Source organism: Panicum hallii, chromosome 2 (genome assembly GCF_002211085.1).
Source record: "Panicum hallii strain FIL2 chromosome 2, PHallii_v3.1, whole genome shotgun sequence".
Classification (NCBI taxonomy): Eukaryota; Viridiplantae; Streptophyta; class Magnoliopsida; order Poales; family Poaceae; genus Panicum; species Panicum hallii.
Window position 1 is genome coordinate 52960016 of NC_038043.1, and position 12979 is coordinate 52972994.

Consider the following 12979-nt stretch of genomic DNA (forward strand, 5'->3'; position numbering starts at 1 on the left):
ATTAGTCCCGAACCAAGCAGGCTAGATTTTTAACTGCTTAGCTCAATTGGCAATGCAGAGCAGGGTCGCCAGAACCGACGAGGAGGATGGAAAGTTGGAAACGGCAATGGCAAACGAACAGTCAGAATTCAGAACAGACCTTTCGCTATGGTGCACGAGAGTTGCTGCTGCGCACTATACTGAAAAGAAAACTTGCCGTGACGATACAAAACCCCGGCTCATTAAACCACACCCACACTAACCCTATATAAACACACGCAGGTCGCAGCTCATTCCTCCGTGCCAAGGTGAACGAACGCGACCACGCGCACACCCCTCGCCCTTCCCATCCGACGACCTCATCGGAGATGGTGCGACCCGGCGACGACGACGAGGTGGACCGGAAGCCGGTGATCAAGCCGGGCGTGCACCTGACGCTCAAGGTGCAGGACACCGCGGGCCGCACGCTGGAGCGCACCGTGCGGCGGACCGAGAAGCTGCAGGCGCTCATGGACGCCTACTACGCCAGCGTGCCGGCCGTCACCTACGGTACGGGCAGGTTCCTGTACGACGGCGGGCGGCTGGCCGGGTGGCAGACCCCCGCGGAGCTCGAGATGGAGGACGGCGACGAGATCGACTTCTTCACCGAGCTGTTGGGCGGCGGCGGACGGGCTCCTGCTTCTGCTGCCGCAGCTGATGAGCAGCCGGTGCCGGCGTAGATCTATCGCTGCGGATCTGTGCAGGCCGGCCTGGAGCACTGCTCGGTCTGGTGCAGATGATTTAAGAGGGGCCTGCAGGTTTTCATAACGCTCAGATAAGCTATCATGCATCGTGACAAAGAGATGTCAGCTACTTTATGTTGAAACTCTTGTGATGTCTATTTCTCCCTATCTTTTGCAGAAGTGTTTTTTGTATGCTTGTCTTGTGGGGGTCCTTTTGTTCGGAAATCGTAATTCAAAAAAAAATATCAAACATTTCTTGGCAAAACAAATTAATTCAAATTCCAAAACGGATCAAAGCACATCTTCCAGCAGAACTTTCTTTTCTATAATGGTGAGACGGCCCTATATAATAAAGCAACCCGTACGATACGACCGCCGACCCGCCGTCGTGGGAGGACGAGATGAAGCCGACGCCGGCCACCGGCGGCCAAGAAGTTGGTGACCCGCGGTGAAGGACGACGGAGGGCACAACTGCACAAGGTCACCCACACCATGCTGCAGGACCTGACGGACTTCTACTACGCCATGGTCCCCACCGCCCCGCGCGGCGCGGAGGGCGTCTTCCGGCCGGTACCGCAGCAAGCGGGTCGACGTCCATTCCGTCTACATCTGCCGTCAGCCAGCACATAGGGCGCGCGCAAAAGATCAAAATACCCTCGCGCTCCAGCTCACTGGTTCTGCTCTCCGGCCCTCCCTCCCCTTCCCAAATCACCCCACCCCAGCGAATCCAATCGAGCCCAAGGCGATGGAGCAGCAGGGCGCGGGCGCGGACGGCGAGGTGCCGGCGGGGCTGGGGCTGATGGCGGCGGAGTACGAGCAGCTGCGGTGGACGGTGAAAGCGCACCACCGCTACGCCGTGGGGGCGGGCCGATGCTGCTCCGTGCTGGCGCAGCGCATCCACGCGCCGCCGTCCGCCGTCTGGGCCATCATCCGCCGCTTCGACTGCCGCAGGAGTACAAGCACTTCATCCGCAGCTGCGCGCTTCGCCCGAACCCTGAAGCCGGCGACGCCCTCCGCCCCGGCCGCCTCCGCGAGGTTCCAGACGCCGGCCAGGGAGCGCGAGCGCTGAAGCACGCGCTCGTTCCAGACGCCGAGCGCGCGAATCGCGAGCCACACCGCGATCGGCGTGAGGCAGCCTGGATCGACGCCGAAGGCGATCACGTAGACGTTGTCGAACGTGAGGCGGAGGAGCACGTCCTGGAGGTCGATGGCGGCGCCTATTCCCCTGTGCTGCGCACAAAAAGGTTCGGTCCAGCGCGGCGATGGCGAGCTGGAGACTGACGCGCCAAGGAGGCGGGGGTGATGTGCACGAAGAACCAGGGCCAAACATGGCCGGCGGCAAGGGACTGGGCGCCGGCCGACGGCGGACACCATGAACGAGCGCGGAAACTCGTGGAACGTGGAGAGCACGAGCTTTACGAGGTTACCTAGGTTCGATTTAAGCCGTTGGTCGGTGAAAACGGTGGCCGGAGCTAGGAGTTCACCGTCGAGGTGGATCTTGGGCGGCCGGCGGCAATGGCGACTCGGGAAACTCGGTTCCCAAGCCAGCCGGCGACGAAGTCCATGTTGGAGAGGCTGAGGAGGGAGCCGCGAAGGTGGGGAAGCTGCTGCTGCAGTGGGTTTGGGAATCGTGGAGGGGGAAAGCCGAATTTGGCCGGCGGCTGTGCTGTTCGGGCGGGCTGCTCGTGGCCTGAGGGAGAAGAAGAAACGAGGGCGCTAGAGAGCGAGAGGGGTATTTTAGTCTTTTTGCATGCGCGGGCTAAGAACCCAACCAAAATTCGAAGTTCAAGTAAAAAAGAGGTCAACAAACTAAGCTCAATATTTTTTAAGGCTAAGGAACCAATTTACTCAATTTCTTTTCCACACAAATTAAAATGCACTTACCAACATTGCTCGGTGTACCAGACTACCTGTAGCCCTGTATCATCCGCACATTGCCGGCGGCGTTGGTCACCCCCGTGGTGAGGGACGAAGAGGGGCGCCGGACCAGCCGCACCATGCGCGCGACCGAAGAGCTGCAGGCTCTCATGGACTTCTACTAGGCCACGGTGCCCGTCGTGCCGCGCGGCGAGGGGGTCTTCTGCTACCGGGGCGAGCGGCTCGACGGCCGCCGGACGCCGCTCTGCTACGGCATGGAGGGCGGGGCCCGGGTCGACTTCTTCCTCGAGATGAGGCCGAGCGCGTTCGTCACCATCACCGTGCGGGACGGCCAGGGGCCCGAGGTCACGCGCACCATGCGGCGGGCGGACCCGATGCGGGGCCTGATCGACTTCTACTACGCCATGACGACGCGCGAGGAGGGGACGTTCGTGAACTTCAACGGGCGGCAGATCTCTCCCGAGGATACTCCGATGGAGCTCGAGATGGAAGGAGACGAGAATAGTGATCGTCTACCGTGGGAAGTAGTTGCTCTGCAGTGCTGCAGACGTATGGGCCTCACTGCACTCGAGTCTACACGTCAGCGGATAAGTGCCACTGGAGTACCGTACCGTAGAGGAGACTCCTCTGCGGTATTTCAGACCCAGCAGCATGCATAACATGATTATCGGTGGAGTGGGAATTAAAGTAGCTCCTGCTCCATCTCTATCTTGTTGCTTCTTGTGCAGAACGGTAGTTTTGCATTATTTTCCTTTCCTGATTTATTTTGTCCAATCCCATGGCTATATTATTGTATTTTTCTCATGGTACACGTGGGCGAACGTCAGTTTGGAAAACTGTTCGAACTTTGAAGCATGATGTTGTGGCTTACAATTGAGTTGAACAAACAAATAGACTCGCACCGAATGCAGCAGTATTTTATTAAAACTCAACTTTTCATTGGCGGTGATATGAATTCGAATGCATGATCCTGAGATGCACACAGCACTTGTATTCTTGCATGCCGTGCATGCATGGCCGCCACGAGGAGCGACTCGATCGGTTCGAGTTCCAGCAAACGCAGACGATCATCAGTTGCAAGAATTCATGACTGTATATTTCTCTTCCCGCGTTGAATACTGCAAACGGGCTGGCCGCCGGAGTCGCTTCAATACCCCACTATGAATACCAAGTACTGAATCGAACCATAGCGAGCTGAGGATTTTGAAGCACATGCCTACAGCGACTGCAAGGGAAGCCTACTCGTGCGCATCTCCGAGGAAGCTGATCGATCGCCAGGCATGGTTTCCCCTTGCCCGAAGCAGGAGGAGTCGGTCGCGGCGGCGCGGGTCATCGTGCGTCCAGGCGGGGAGCGCCGCAGGGTCGTCGTGGCCGTCATCAAGCCCGTGATGCTGGTGACCCTCAAGGTGCAGGACATCCACCGCCGCGTCGTGAAGCGCACCATGCGGAGGACCGACAAGCTGCAGGGCCTCATGGACGTGGTGCTGTGCACGGCCGAAGCCGGCGCGCGCGGCGCGGCGCGGGGCGCTTCATCTTCGATGGCAAGCGGGTGAAAGGGGAGCACACGCCGGAGGACCTCAATATGGTCAGCGGGGACAAGATCGACTTCTTCCTGGACCTGCTGTCCGGCTGATGATGAGTAACCCTCCGCCAGGGGGCGCCCGATCGTTCGTCGTCTCCTACTAGTGTTGCCGGCCGCCGCCTCGCCGGCCGGCCGGTCACCGTGTGTCAACCTTCTGTTTGAGTATTTCGTCCAGTATTATGACTATGGTTGTCATGTAGCCATGGATGCATCTGTGGGAGTACTTGTATCGTCTCGTTTTGCAATGTGTTCGCACACAGGGCAGTCTTGAATAATATGAATCCCAGCATTTCCAGTGTCAAAGGACTCGGATGATCGCATCGATTTCCACAACCCACCGATTTACTGATGAGTAACCCTCTTCGTTTCAATTCTCTTTTATGTTTTGTACTAAATCGAACTTATTTTATTTCAATCTAATGAAATCATCAAACTTAAATCGAATAATCAGTTTTATCCTACTATAAATTATTTTATGTCTAGTTAATGGAATGCATTTATTTGCTATTTTAATATTAATATTTTATTTAAAAAAATGATCAAAACTTGGAAAGTTTGCATATTTTAAAACGTGCCCCAAAGATAGAGATGCGTGCGTTGGGACTAAAGAAAACAGCTGATGGGCATAAATGGGAAGCTGTCGAAAGAGCACGGTTGCTCTTGATCTTTTCTTTTTTTTCCCCCGAAAGATGCTCCTGATCTTTTCCAACTGCTGGACCTGAAATTGATCGATTGAAAAATTAGATATTGAGCCATTTTCCAAACTGGACCTAGTGCCCCGTCTACCACAGTACCAAGCCCTTCTCCGCGTCAAACCTTACGGATACTAAAAAAATTATGCAGTTTGTAGGACTTAATACAGACCTCTCGCCTCACGTATAGCTTCCTTACCACCCTACGTACAGCACATGTGATTTTAGTGAACTAAAGAGCCCTGAATCCGGTTGGATGCTCCAATCGGGACTAAAGATCCTTCTCGCCCCCTGGTCGTTGGATCCGGAACTAATGCAAGCATTAGTTCCGGATCTAACATCGGCCGGGATAAATATTAAAGATGAAAGACCCGTTATGCAGTAGCGCGTGTAACAAATTCAATGACAATTTTCTTAGCGAATTGAACTGCAATTTTTGATAGTGCGGTAACTGATGGCTCGTTTAATGTTCGCTTGCTTCGACTCCTGTGCATTAACGGCTTCGAAGCCAATGCTGCTGACGCAGGGAAGAAGCGCGGTAATCGAAAGGTCCAGTGCAGGGCGCGAGTAAATCGTCTTCTCCTTGATTAATTCCAGCTAGTAGACGCTATAAAACCAGTGCTGCGATTGATCCGAGTCCAATAGTCCAACAAACACACCTCCCAACACAATCTTCATTCGCTGCCTGACTCGGCGCCTGGTTGTGAGGACGGCGTCGACGTGTCGACGACATGGCAGCGCCGGCGCCGGAGAAGAAGGACCCAGCAGAGCCTGTGGAGTTCGTCCACTCCACCCTATGGTGGTGGACGAGGAACGGCGCATGATTACTCGCACCATGCGGGCGACCGACAGGCTGCAGGAGTTGATGGACTGCTACTACGGCATGGTGCCCGTCGTCCCCGGCGGCGAGGGGGTGTTCCTGTACCAGGGCAAGCGGGTCGAAGGAAAGCGGACGCTGGCGGACTACAAGATGAAGAACGGGGATCAGATTGACTTGTGTTCGGAGATGAAGCCGAACATGTTTGTCACGCTACAGGTCAAGGACCCCCTCAGGGCGCAAACGTTGCACTTGGTCCGGACCATGCGAAGGACCGACAGGCTGAAGGATTTGCTGGATTTCTGCTGCGCCATTCTCGACGTCCCTGCCATCCGAGGGCGTTTTGCCTTCCGTGGCAAGCAGATTACAGTTGAGGAAACTCCGAAGCGCCTTCCGATGGAAGGACTGGGATATCGTTGAGTTTGTTCGTTCTTAGATCCTAGCCATGCAAACAAAGAATGCCCTAATAACGCTCGAGTTCAATCCTTTGGCGGACTTTATATATTAGTAGAAATATAGAAGGCATATTCTATCATGTATCAGACCATCGAGATTGGTTATTTGAAGACTAGATTACTTGATTCGTCTTTGCAGATGCTTCCATATGTTAATATATGATATCTGAATTTCGTTTTCCGCATTACCGCACCATGGAATTAATGGACCTATAAATTTCCTGAACTTGCATTGGTGGTTTCATCTTCTGCGGCACAGCAACAGGCACACGCGCGCGACTTGTATTGTTTGCGGCTGTGGAGTATACCTCCTCCCCTAGTTGTGTGGGCTTTGGCCTGCATGGCTTTGCTGAAATGATGAAACAAACTGAAATCATCCACGTGACTGGGCAACTACCACGAAAGGAGCCAGGCCGCTCACATCTCTTGCCTTACGGCCCGGCCCGTAGGTTTCGGTCCCGCCCATCTGCCCGCCGGGACACAGAAGGCCCAAACACCCCGCGGACCCGGTTCCGCGAAGCGCACGCGGTGACGCGGAAGGCGAATCGGTTTCCTCCCGCCGCCATCTATCTCTCGCTCTCTCGACCAGGAAGCCCCGCAGGCCCGCACGAAACTTTCTCTCTCTAGGTTTCCCCTCCGACCCTCTCGACTGTACCAGGTAGACTCCCCGTCCACCCGCCCCGCGATTCGAGCCCTCGCGCATCGATACGAGACCCTTCCGCCGCAAATTTCCGCGGCGGAGTTTCGTGACGGCTTTGTTTTCGGGACATTCGAGTTGATTGTTTTGGAGGTGTCGCTTCTAGGGTTGAGTGAGCTTTGTTGGATTTTTGTGCGACGACGGTGTTGTGTTAATTGGAGGTTGAAAGAATTGTAGCTGTTTGAGGCGGCAAGGGAGGGCTGCAGAAGCACCTGCGCCGAGCCATGGATAAGGGGCTCTTCGCCAACGACGGCTCCTTCATGGAGAGGTTCAAGCAGATGCAGCAGGAGATGCAGGAGAAGGCCGCTTCCGCCGCAGCCTCATCAGCTGAGGCTCCCAAGCATGCCAACCCCAAGCCAGGGTTTGCTGTTGCGGCGAACAAGAGGCCGTTCGAGCTGAAGAAGGCTGGTCCGGCCGCCATGGGCGGGAAGCTTGCCTTCAGCCTGAAGAAGGCCAAGGTCGCGGTCGCGCCTGTTTTTGCGGCCGATGACGAGGATGAGGATGCGGCGGATGTGGAGAGGGAGGAGCCCGCCAAGCGCCAGAAGTCTGTGCAAGCTGATGCTCCTGTGGTGGCTGGCCTGGCTGGGGCTGTTGGTAATCATTTATTTATTCAACTGTTGCTGCTATTTTTGACTTGTGTAGTGTAATTCCCATTCTTGGATTTTATTGGTGTTCTGTGGTCTGTACTTTGCAGTTGCCATCAAATGATTAGATACCAATATGTGACGGTACTTTTAATTCAATAATCGTGCTAGAACCTATTACCCTTCATCTTTCCACGAAATTAGCACATTTTTCCCTTTTAATTCAGTTATGGATTTAGATTGAATTTTATGTGAATCATTTCACATGTTTATGACGTATCTTAGGTTTTTACTCTTGAAATGAGTTGTAAATTTGGATCCCCATGCCCAAAGTACTCGCCGATACAGATGATTGTATTATCAGTTGTTTTCATGTACAGTTTTCTATTGGGGATTCCATGCCTTTGAGGGTGTTCTGGCAGCATTACATTCATATTGATAATGAAAGTTAACTAACTGTATAGTTTGTATTTCATTTGTTACATACTGATTTGACTAGCACCGTGTTTCATATGTATTTTTAGTGAATTTACTGAGGGCCTGTTTAGATGTCAAGTACATTTGGGTTCTGTATTGTTTCCAGAATATACCATAGCATTTAGGTGTTTGGATACAACTAACATTGTTGTTTTTTAACCTGTATTATTCCAACTACCATGGTATTTTTTTGGAGTTTTTGAAGAAAACTCATTCAATACCTCTTTTTTCTAAAAAGGAAGCACGCCACCAATTTCCCTTTCTCAACACATGTGAATTATGCGGCATTGGCTTGTTTAATTTCCTGCAGTACTATCAGTAAACACTTCCCTAATGTACAATACTAAGCTGTATTGTGTACATTCATTTTGGATTGTAGGCTTAAGCCTTTTTTGATCTTCCATATGTAAACTATCATTATATATCAAAGCTAACTACATCCAAGTAGTATGTAAATGTATCAAGTTTTATTTAGTTTTCTGGCGGTGGATATGTTATATTATATATCTGTTTGTAAAGGCAAAAAAATAAACCCAAAACCATCAAAATACATTATAATTTTTCTATATACTGTAACAATTTGTACTTTTCACAATCTGTGTTTTTTATTTCCCATGTATATAAAACTCTATTTTGAAATGCTCTAACATCCAAACATGCCCTAATAATATTGCATGCATTACAAATGATAAAAATATATATATGATAGCAACAAATTGCAAGGCATATTTTTGGTTAAATTGACCAACTAACAATTTTTATTCTCTAAAACTAACCATGAAAATTGCTTGCTGTTGCATGACGGTGCTGTAAACTCTCTGTTTACTCTTGAAACGTACATTGTTAGGTTTACAAATGAAATATCTTGCTCTCAGTGTCTGCGTTCATTATCAGTAGCTATTGGCAGCAGAAAGTCGTGAAGGTTTTGTTTTGTTTTGTTTTGTTTTTCTTATGGCTGCAGCTTATAGATGAACTGTATTGACATTACTGGGAAGGATGTTGGTTGAAAGAGTTGGAGAGTCTACTGCAGTAATTCGCATTGCCTTGTCATCTGCTTGATATTAATCAGTTCTTTAAGTGACATGCAGCCCCACCCCCACCAAATGATATGACAGTGAAGCAAGTTGCTGACAAATTGGCAAGCTTTGTTGCAAAAAAAGGGAGACAGTTTGAGAACATCACACGGCAGAGGAATCCCGGAGATACACCATTCAAGTACGAATGCACTGCATTTTTTTCTGACAAACTGTCTGTTTTTGTGCTGTGTTTTTTTCCTAATAAGTGCAGTTTTAATTTCAGATTCTAAAATCTGACTTTAATACATCATTGATATAAATCTGGGTTATTTGCAGGTTTCTATTTGACAAACACTGTCCAGACTACAAATATTATGAGTTTCAGCTTGCTGAAGAGGAAAAGGCTCTTGCTCAGTCAGAGCAGGCTGAAGCATCAAAAAATGGTTTGTGGCACAAAATTTCTTTATTGTTTTCTATATTTAAGAGTTCGCAGAAGTCTTGATGCCGTATACTTTTGTTAATGTAGTTAACTCTAGCACTGCAAGCTTCAAAGCACCAGGTGGTCCGCATAGAAGCTCATTTGAACAAAAATCTAACTATCAGACACCTGCATCAGCCCTGTATGGGGCATATGAGGATCATTCTTCCCAAGGAAGCTCATCTAGCAACGGTAAAGTATACATGCATGGTTTCCTTATTTAGTTACTTTCTCTATGTTCCTGGATTGTGTTCTCCCGGTTACTATTTCCTCCGATCACAATTATAAGTCCATCTAGGTTTGTCTGAAGTCAACTTTTTTTAAAACTTTGACTAGCAAAAAGAGCTACATGTTATAAAATTAGTTTTCATAATAAATCTAGTAATGCCAATCATATATGTAAATTTCTGTATAATTTTTTGGAAATTGATGGTCAGAGTTGAAAAGGTTTGACTTAGACAAACCTAGATGGACTTCTATATGTGATTGGAGGAAGTATCTGTTTGAGTTTGCAAGTCATTCAAATCTAGCACTTTTATTGCCTTAATGTCTTCTTATCTTTGATGTTTTGAATGTTCAGTTTCATTCTTGTGGCTTAATGCATAAAATAGATATTAATGTTTCTGTTCTGAACCGTTGAAAACCTACTGCCTGTCATCTCCCTGATCTATAGTCTGCTTCAGAAGTAAGAATCATTGGTTCCCAATTTGAACTTTTTGATTGTTGTTATATGTGCTGAATGCTAGCTTATCTTGTTGCAGGTGATCGCAATATGTCTGTGCCGTCAGATCCTGTAGCATTGATGGAATTCTATGCGAAGAAGGCTGCACAGGAAGAACGGAAGAGGCCACTAAGGCAATCGAAAGATGAAATGCCACCACCTCCTTCTCTTCAAGGTACCTTTTCCGTAACGTTATTCGTTGTGTTGGAAAATTGTTAGAAACTTCAATGTTTGTTTCAGTACACCTAATTCTTGTTTTGCAGGTCCTCCTAAGAAGGGACACCACATGGGTGACTTCATTCCTCAAGAAGAACTTGAAAAGTTCATGGCACGTTGTAATGATGCTGCAGCACAAAAGGCTACGAAAGAAGCTGCCGAGAAGGCCAAGATTCAGGCAGACAATATTGGGCACAAACTTCTATCTAAGATGGGTTGGAGGGAAGGTTTGTCCTTGAATACTAAATAAATAGTTACCATTACAGTAATTCTCTTGGTTTCCCTGTCATTATTTTTTTTCCAAAAAATGGCTTGATATTATTCGATTTCCTTTAAAACAAAAATAGCTTGCAAAGTATGCAATCCCAGACAAAGTCTGCAATCCCAAACAGTAGATAGAAACTCTTTCTGATTGATCCTTTTCCTCAGCATCGTTTTGCATTCATATGAATCCCTACCCCAGTGGGACCTTTTTGCCAGGCATGTAGTCAGGCAATTACTCCGTATTTATAATATGCGACATTCCACTTCCATGTGTTAACTATAGTTTACTCTGCAGGTGAGGGTCTTGGTAGCGAGAGAAGGGGCCGTGCAGATCCCATTATGGCTGGAGATGTGAAGAAGGATAATCTTGGTGTTGGTGCTGTCAAGCCTGGTGAAGTCACATCTGAAGATGACATCTACGAGCAATACAAGAAGCGAATGATGCTTGGATACCGCTATAGGCCAAACCCTTTGGTATATTGGATGCCATTGCCTACTTCTAGGCGAATGCTATTTCTGTTTGCCTAACAGTTATACTATTTTGCAGAACAATCCAAGGAAAGCATACTACTGATACAGGGGAGTTCGTCTGAGGGGAGATGTAAGGCACCAATTTTGCTGCATTTTTGCTCACAGAACTAACAGTTAGGGAATATCACTAACAGCATTGAAAGTTTTTGTTCATCAGCAGAAAAGCCAAGAAGTTCGTTTATTCAGCATATTTCTTGGAATGCCACAGATCTGAGGCTTCCGAGGGGTTCTACCGTAGCTTTGTTCTTTGTGTAGTGTTGACCAGTGTTGCTTTAGATACACTTCCACTGTGCTGTGTTGAAACGTGGATCATGTTTCAAACAGTGATGTATTGGCCTTCTTGGATTACAATGTATCCTTCCTGACTATTCATCCTTCTGTTGGGATTTGCTTTGCCGCTATATCATATATTCATATTTCAGTGATCAGTGGGAGACATAAGCTACAAATTGTACTGCAAGGGTTCTATTTTAGCCTGGAATGTGAACATGAGTGTAGGTACGGAACTAACTGGCACCATATAACCTCGCATTATTTGTGTATGAGTTAATATTCTGTTACACTGTCACTTGTGAAATATTGCATTCATGAGCAGCGACGTTGATTGGTTCATGTCCCTACGGAACTGAAGCCATGACAAACTCGTACTGAAAAACTTTGCTCTAAGAAATGAAGATGTTTGAACTTCGAAGGAACTGAGAAAGGCTGCCGTGCTCTCCGACTCTCCGTTGGAGAAAAAAACTTTGTAAATCAAAACTCTGTACTCATATTGAAAAAACTTTGCTCAAAATATTAAAGATGTCTGTATTCAAAACAAAGGAACTGACAACTGAGAAAGGCTGCCGTGGTCTCCGTTAGACAGACGCGGGCCCATTCTCACTCAAACTACCATGTGCGCTGCACACAAAGGCTGAAGCGAAGCACCCGTAGAGAACAGAGAGAGCTACAGGAGCAAGCAGGCCGAAGCACACAGTGGCACCGCCGGGGGCGACGGCTTTGCCCACCAATGATCCAATCTCCCCATCCGCTTAAACAACATCGAGCATCGCATCCGCAGCAAGGAATCTCTCACGCACCTGATCACTGATCACCTCCCTCCCCAGTGACCCAGTCATCGCACACAACCACCAAACGAAAACGGAGCCATCTTTTTGTAAGCAACCTCCGGCGGCACCGAGCTGGTTACACAATGCCGCGATGATCCGCTGGATCACCGGGGGGATTAGAGCGAGAAAAGCGTCCGGTCCGGCCTGGTGACCTGGACGAATAATCGAGCTACCAATCTTGGAAGGGAAGGCGCTGTCAGGCTGTCTCCACCGCTGGCTGCCTCCCTGTCAGCTGTACTGCACCCGGTCACTCGGTCACTCACTGACCGGTCGGCAAGCTTGAGCCTCAAGCAGCCGCCACATTCCACGAGCCTCCATTGAATAGAGTACTCCTGCTGCCAGCAGCACAAGTCGGGATAGAAGCTGAGGTCATGTGCGTACAGGTACAGATCTGCTTGGTGGAATTTTGCAGTGATGGAAGTAGGTTACTGCTGGTACGAAACTAACCATCCAGATCCAGGTCCCAGGACCAGGACCAGGAGTGTGATCGCTCGCTCTACTGAGCTGAGCAGTGCCTGTCGCTGCCCCCGCTGGTGACACGATACGCCGTTGTTGCGAGCGATCCTAGTTACAGTCAGGCGGGGGAGTTCAGACTTCAGACTTTCAGAGTTCGTGCGATCGTACGGGGCGGCCGTCGACCTGGCTGCTCCTCGACGCCTTTGGTGGAATTCCACCGGCGAGATCGGCGCGGAGCTCCGATCGACGGGTAGGAACAGCAGGAATAGGATATTGGAGAAATCCCGGCTGTCTCGGTCCCGCAGCTG

General features: G+C 49.3%; 3 protein-coding genes across 3 annotated transcripts; all 3 read left to right on the top strand.

Annotated features, from left to right (window-relative positions):
* The first annotated feature begins 74 nt into the window (after window positions 1-74).
* Window positions 75-770, top strand: LOC112879807 (small ubiquitin-related modifier 2-like). Its single transcript, XM_025944215.1, has one exon. It carries the CDS (start codon window positions 348-350, stop codon window positions 696-698), a length of 351 nt encoding a protein of 116 aa, XP_025800000.1. The 5' UTR covers window positions 75-347; the 3' UTR covers window positions 699-770.
* A 4918-nt stretch (window positions 771-5688) lies between these two features.
* Window positions 5689-6090, top strand: LOC112881294. The gene has a single exon (XM_025945968.1). The coding sequence runs from the start codon at window positions 5689-5691 to the stop codon at window positions 6088-6090; it is 402 nt and encodes a 133-aa protein (XP_025801753.1).
* Window positions 6091-6693: 603 nt separating this feature from the next.
* LOC112880591 (SURP and G-patch domain-containing protein 1-like protein) lies at window positions 6694-11537 on the top strand. Its single transcript, XM_025945300.1, has 9 exons — window positions 6694-7416; window positions 8972-9098; window positions 9236-9342; window positions 9426-9569; window positions 10139-10273; window positions 10362-10541; window positions 10874-11052; window positions 11126-11179; window positions 11267-11537. The coding sequence occupies exons 1-8, from the start codon at window positions 7047-7049 to the stop codon at window positions 11150-11152; spliced, it is 1269 nt and encodes a 422-aa protein (XP_025801085.1). The 5' UTR covers window positions 6694-7046; the 3' UTR covers window positions 11153-11179; window positions 11267-11537.
* The last annotated feature ends 1442 nt before the right edge of the window (window positions 11538-12979 follow it).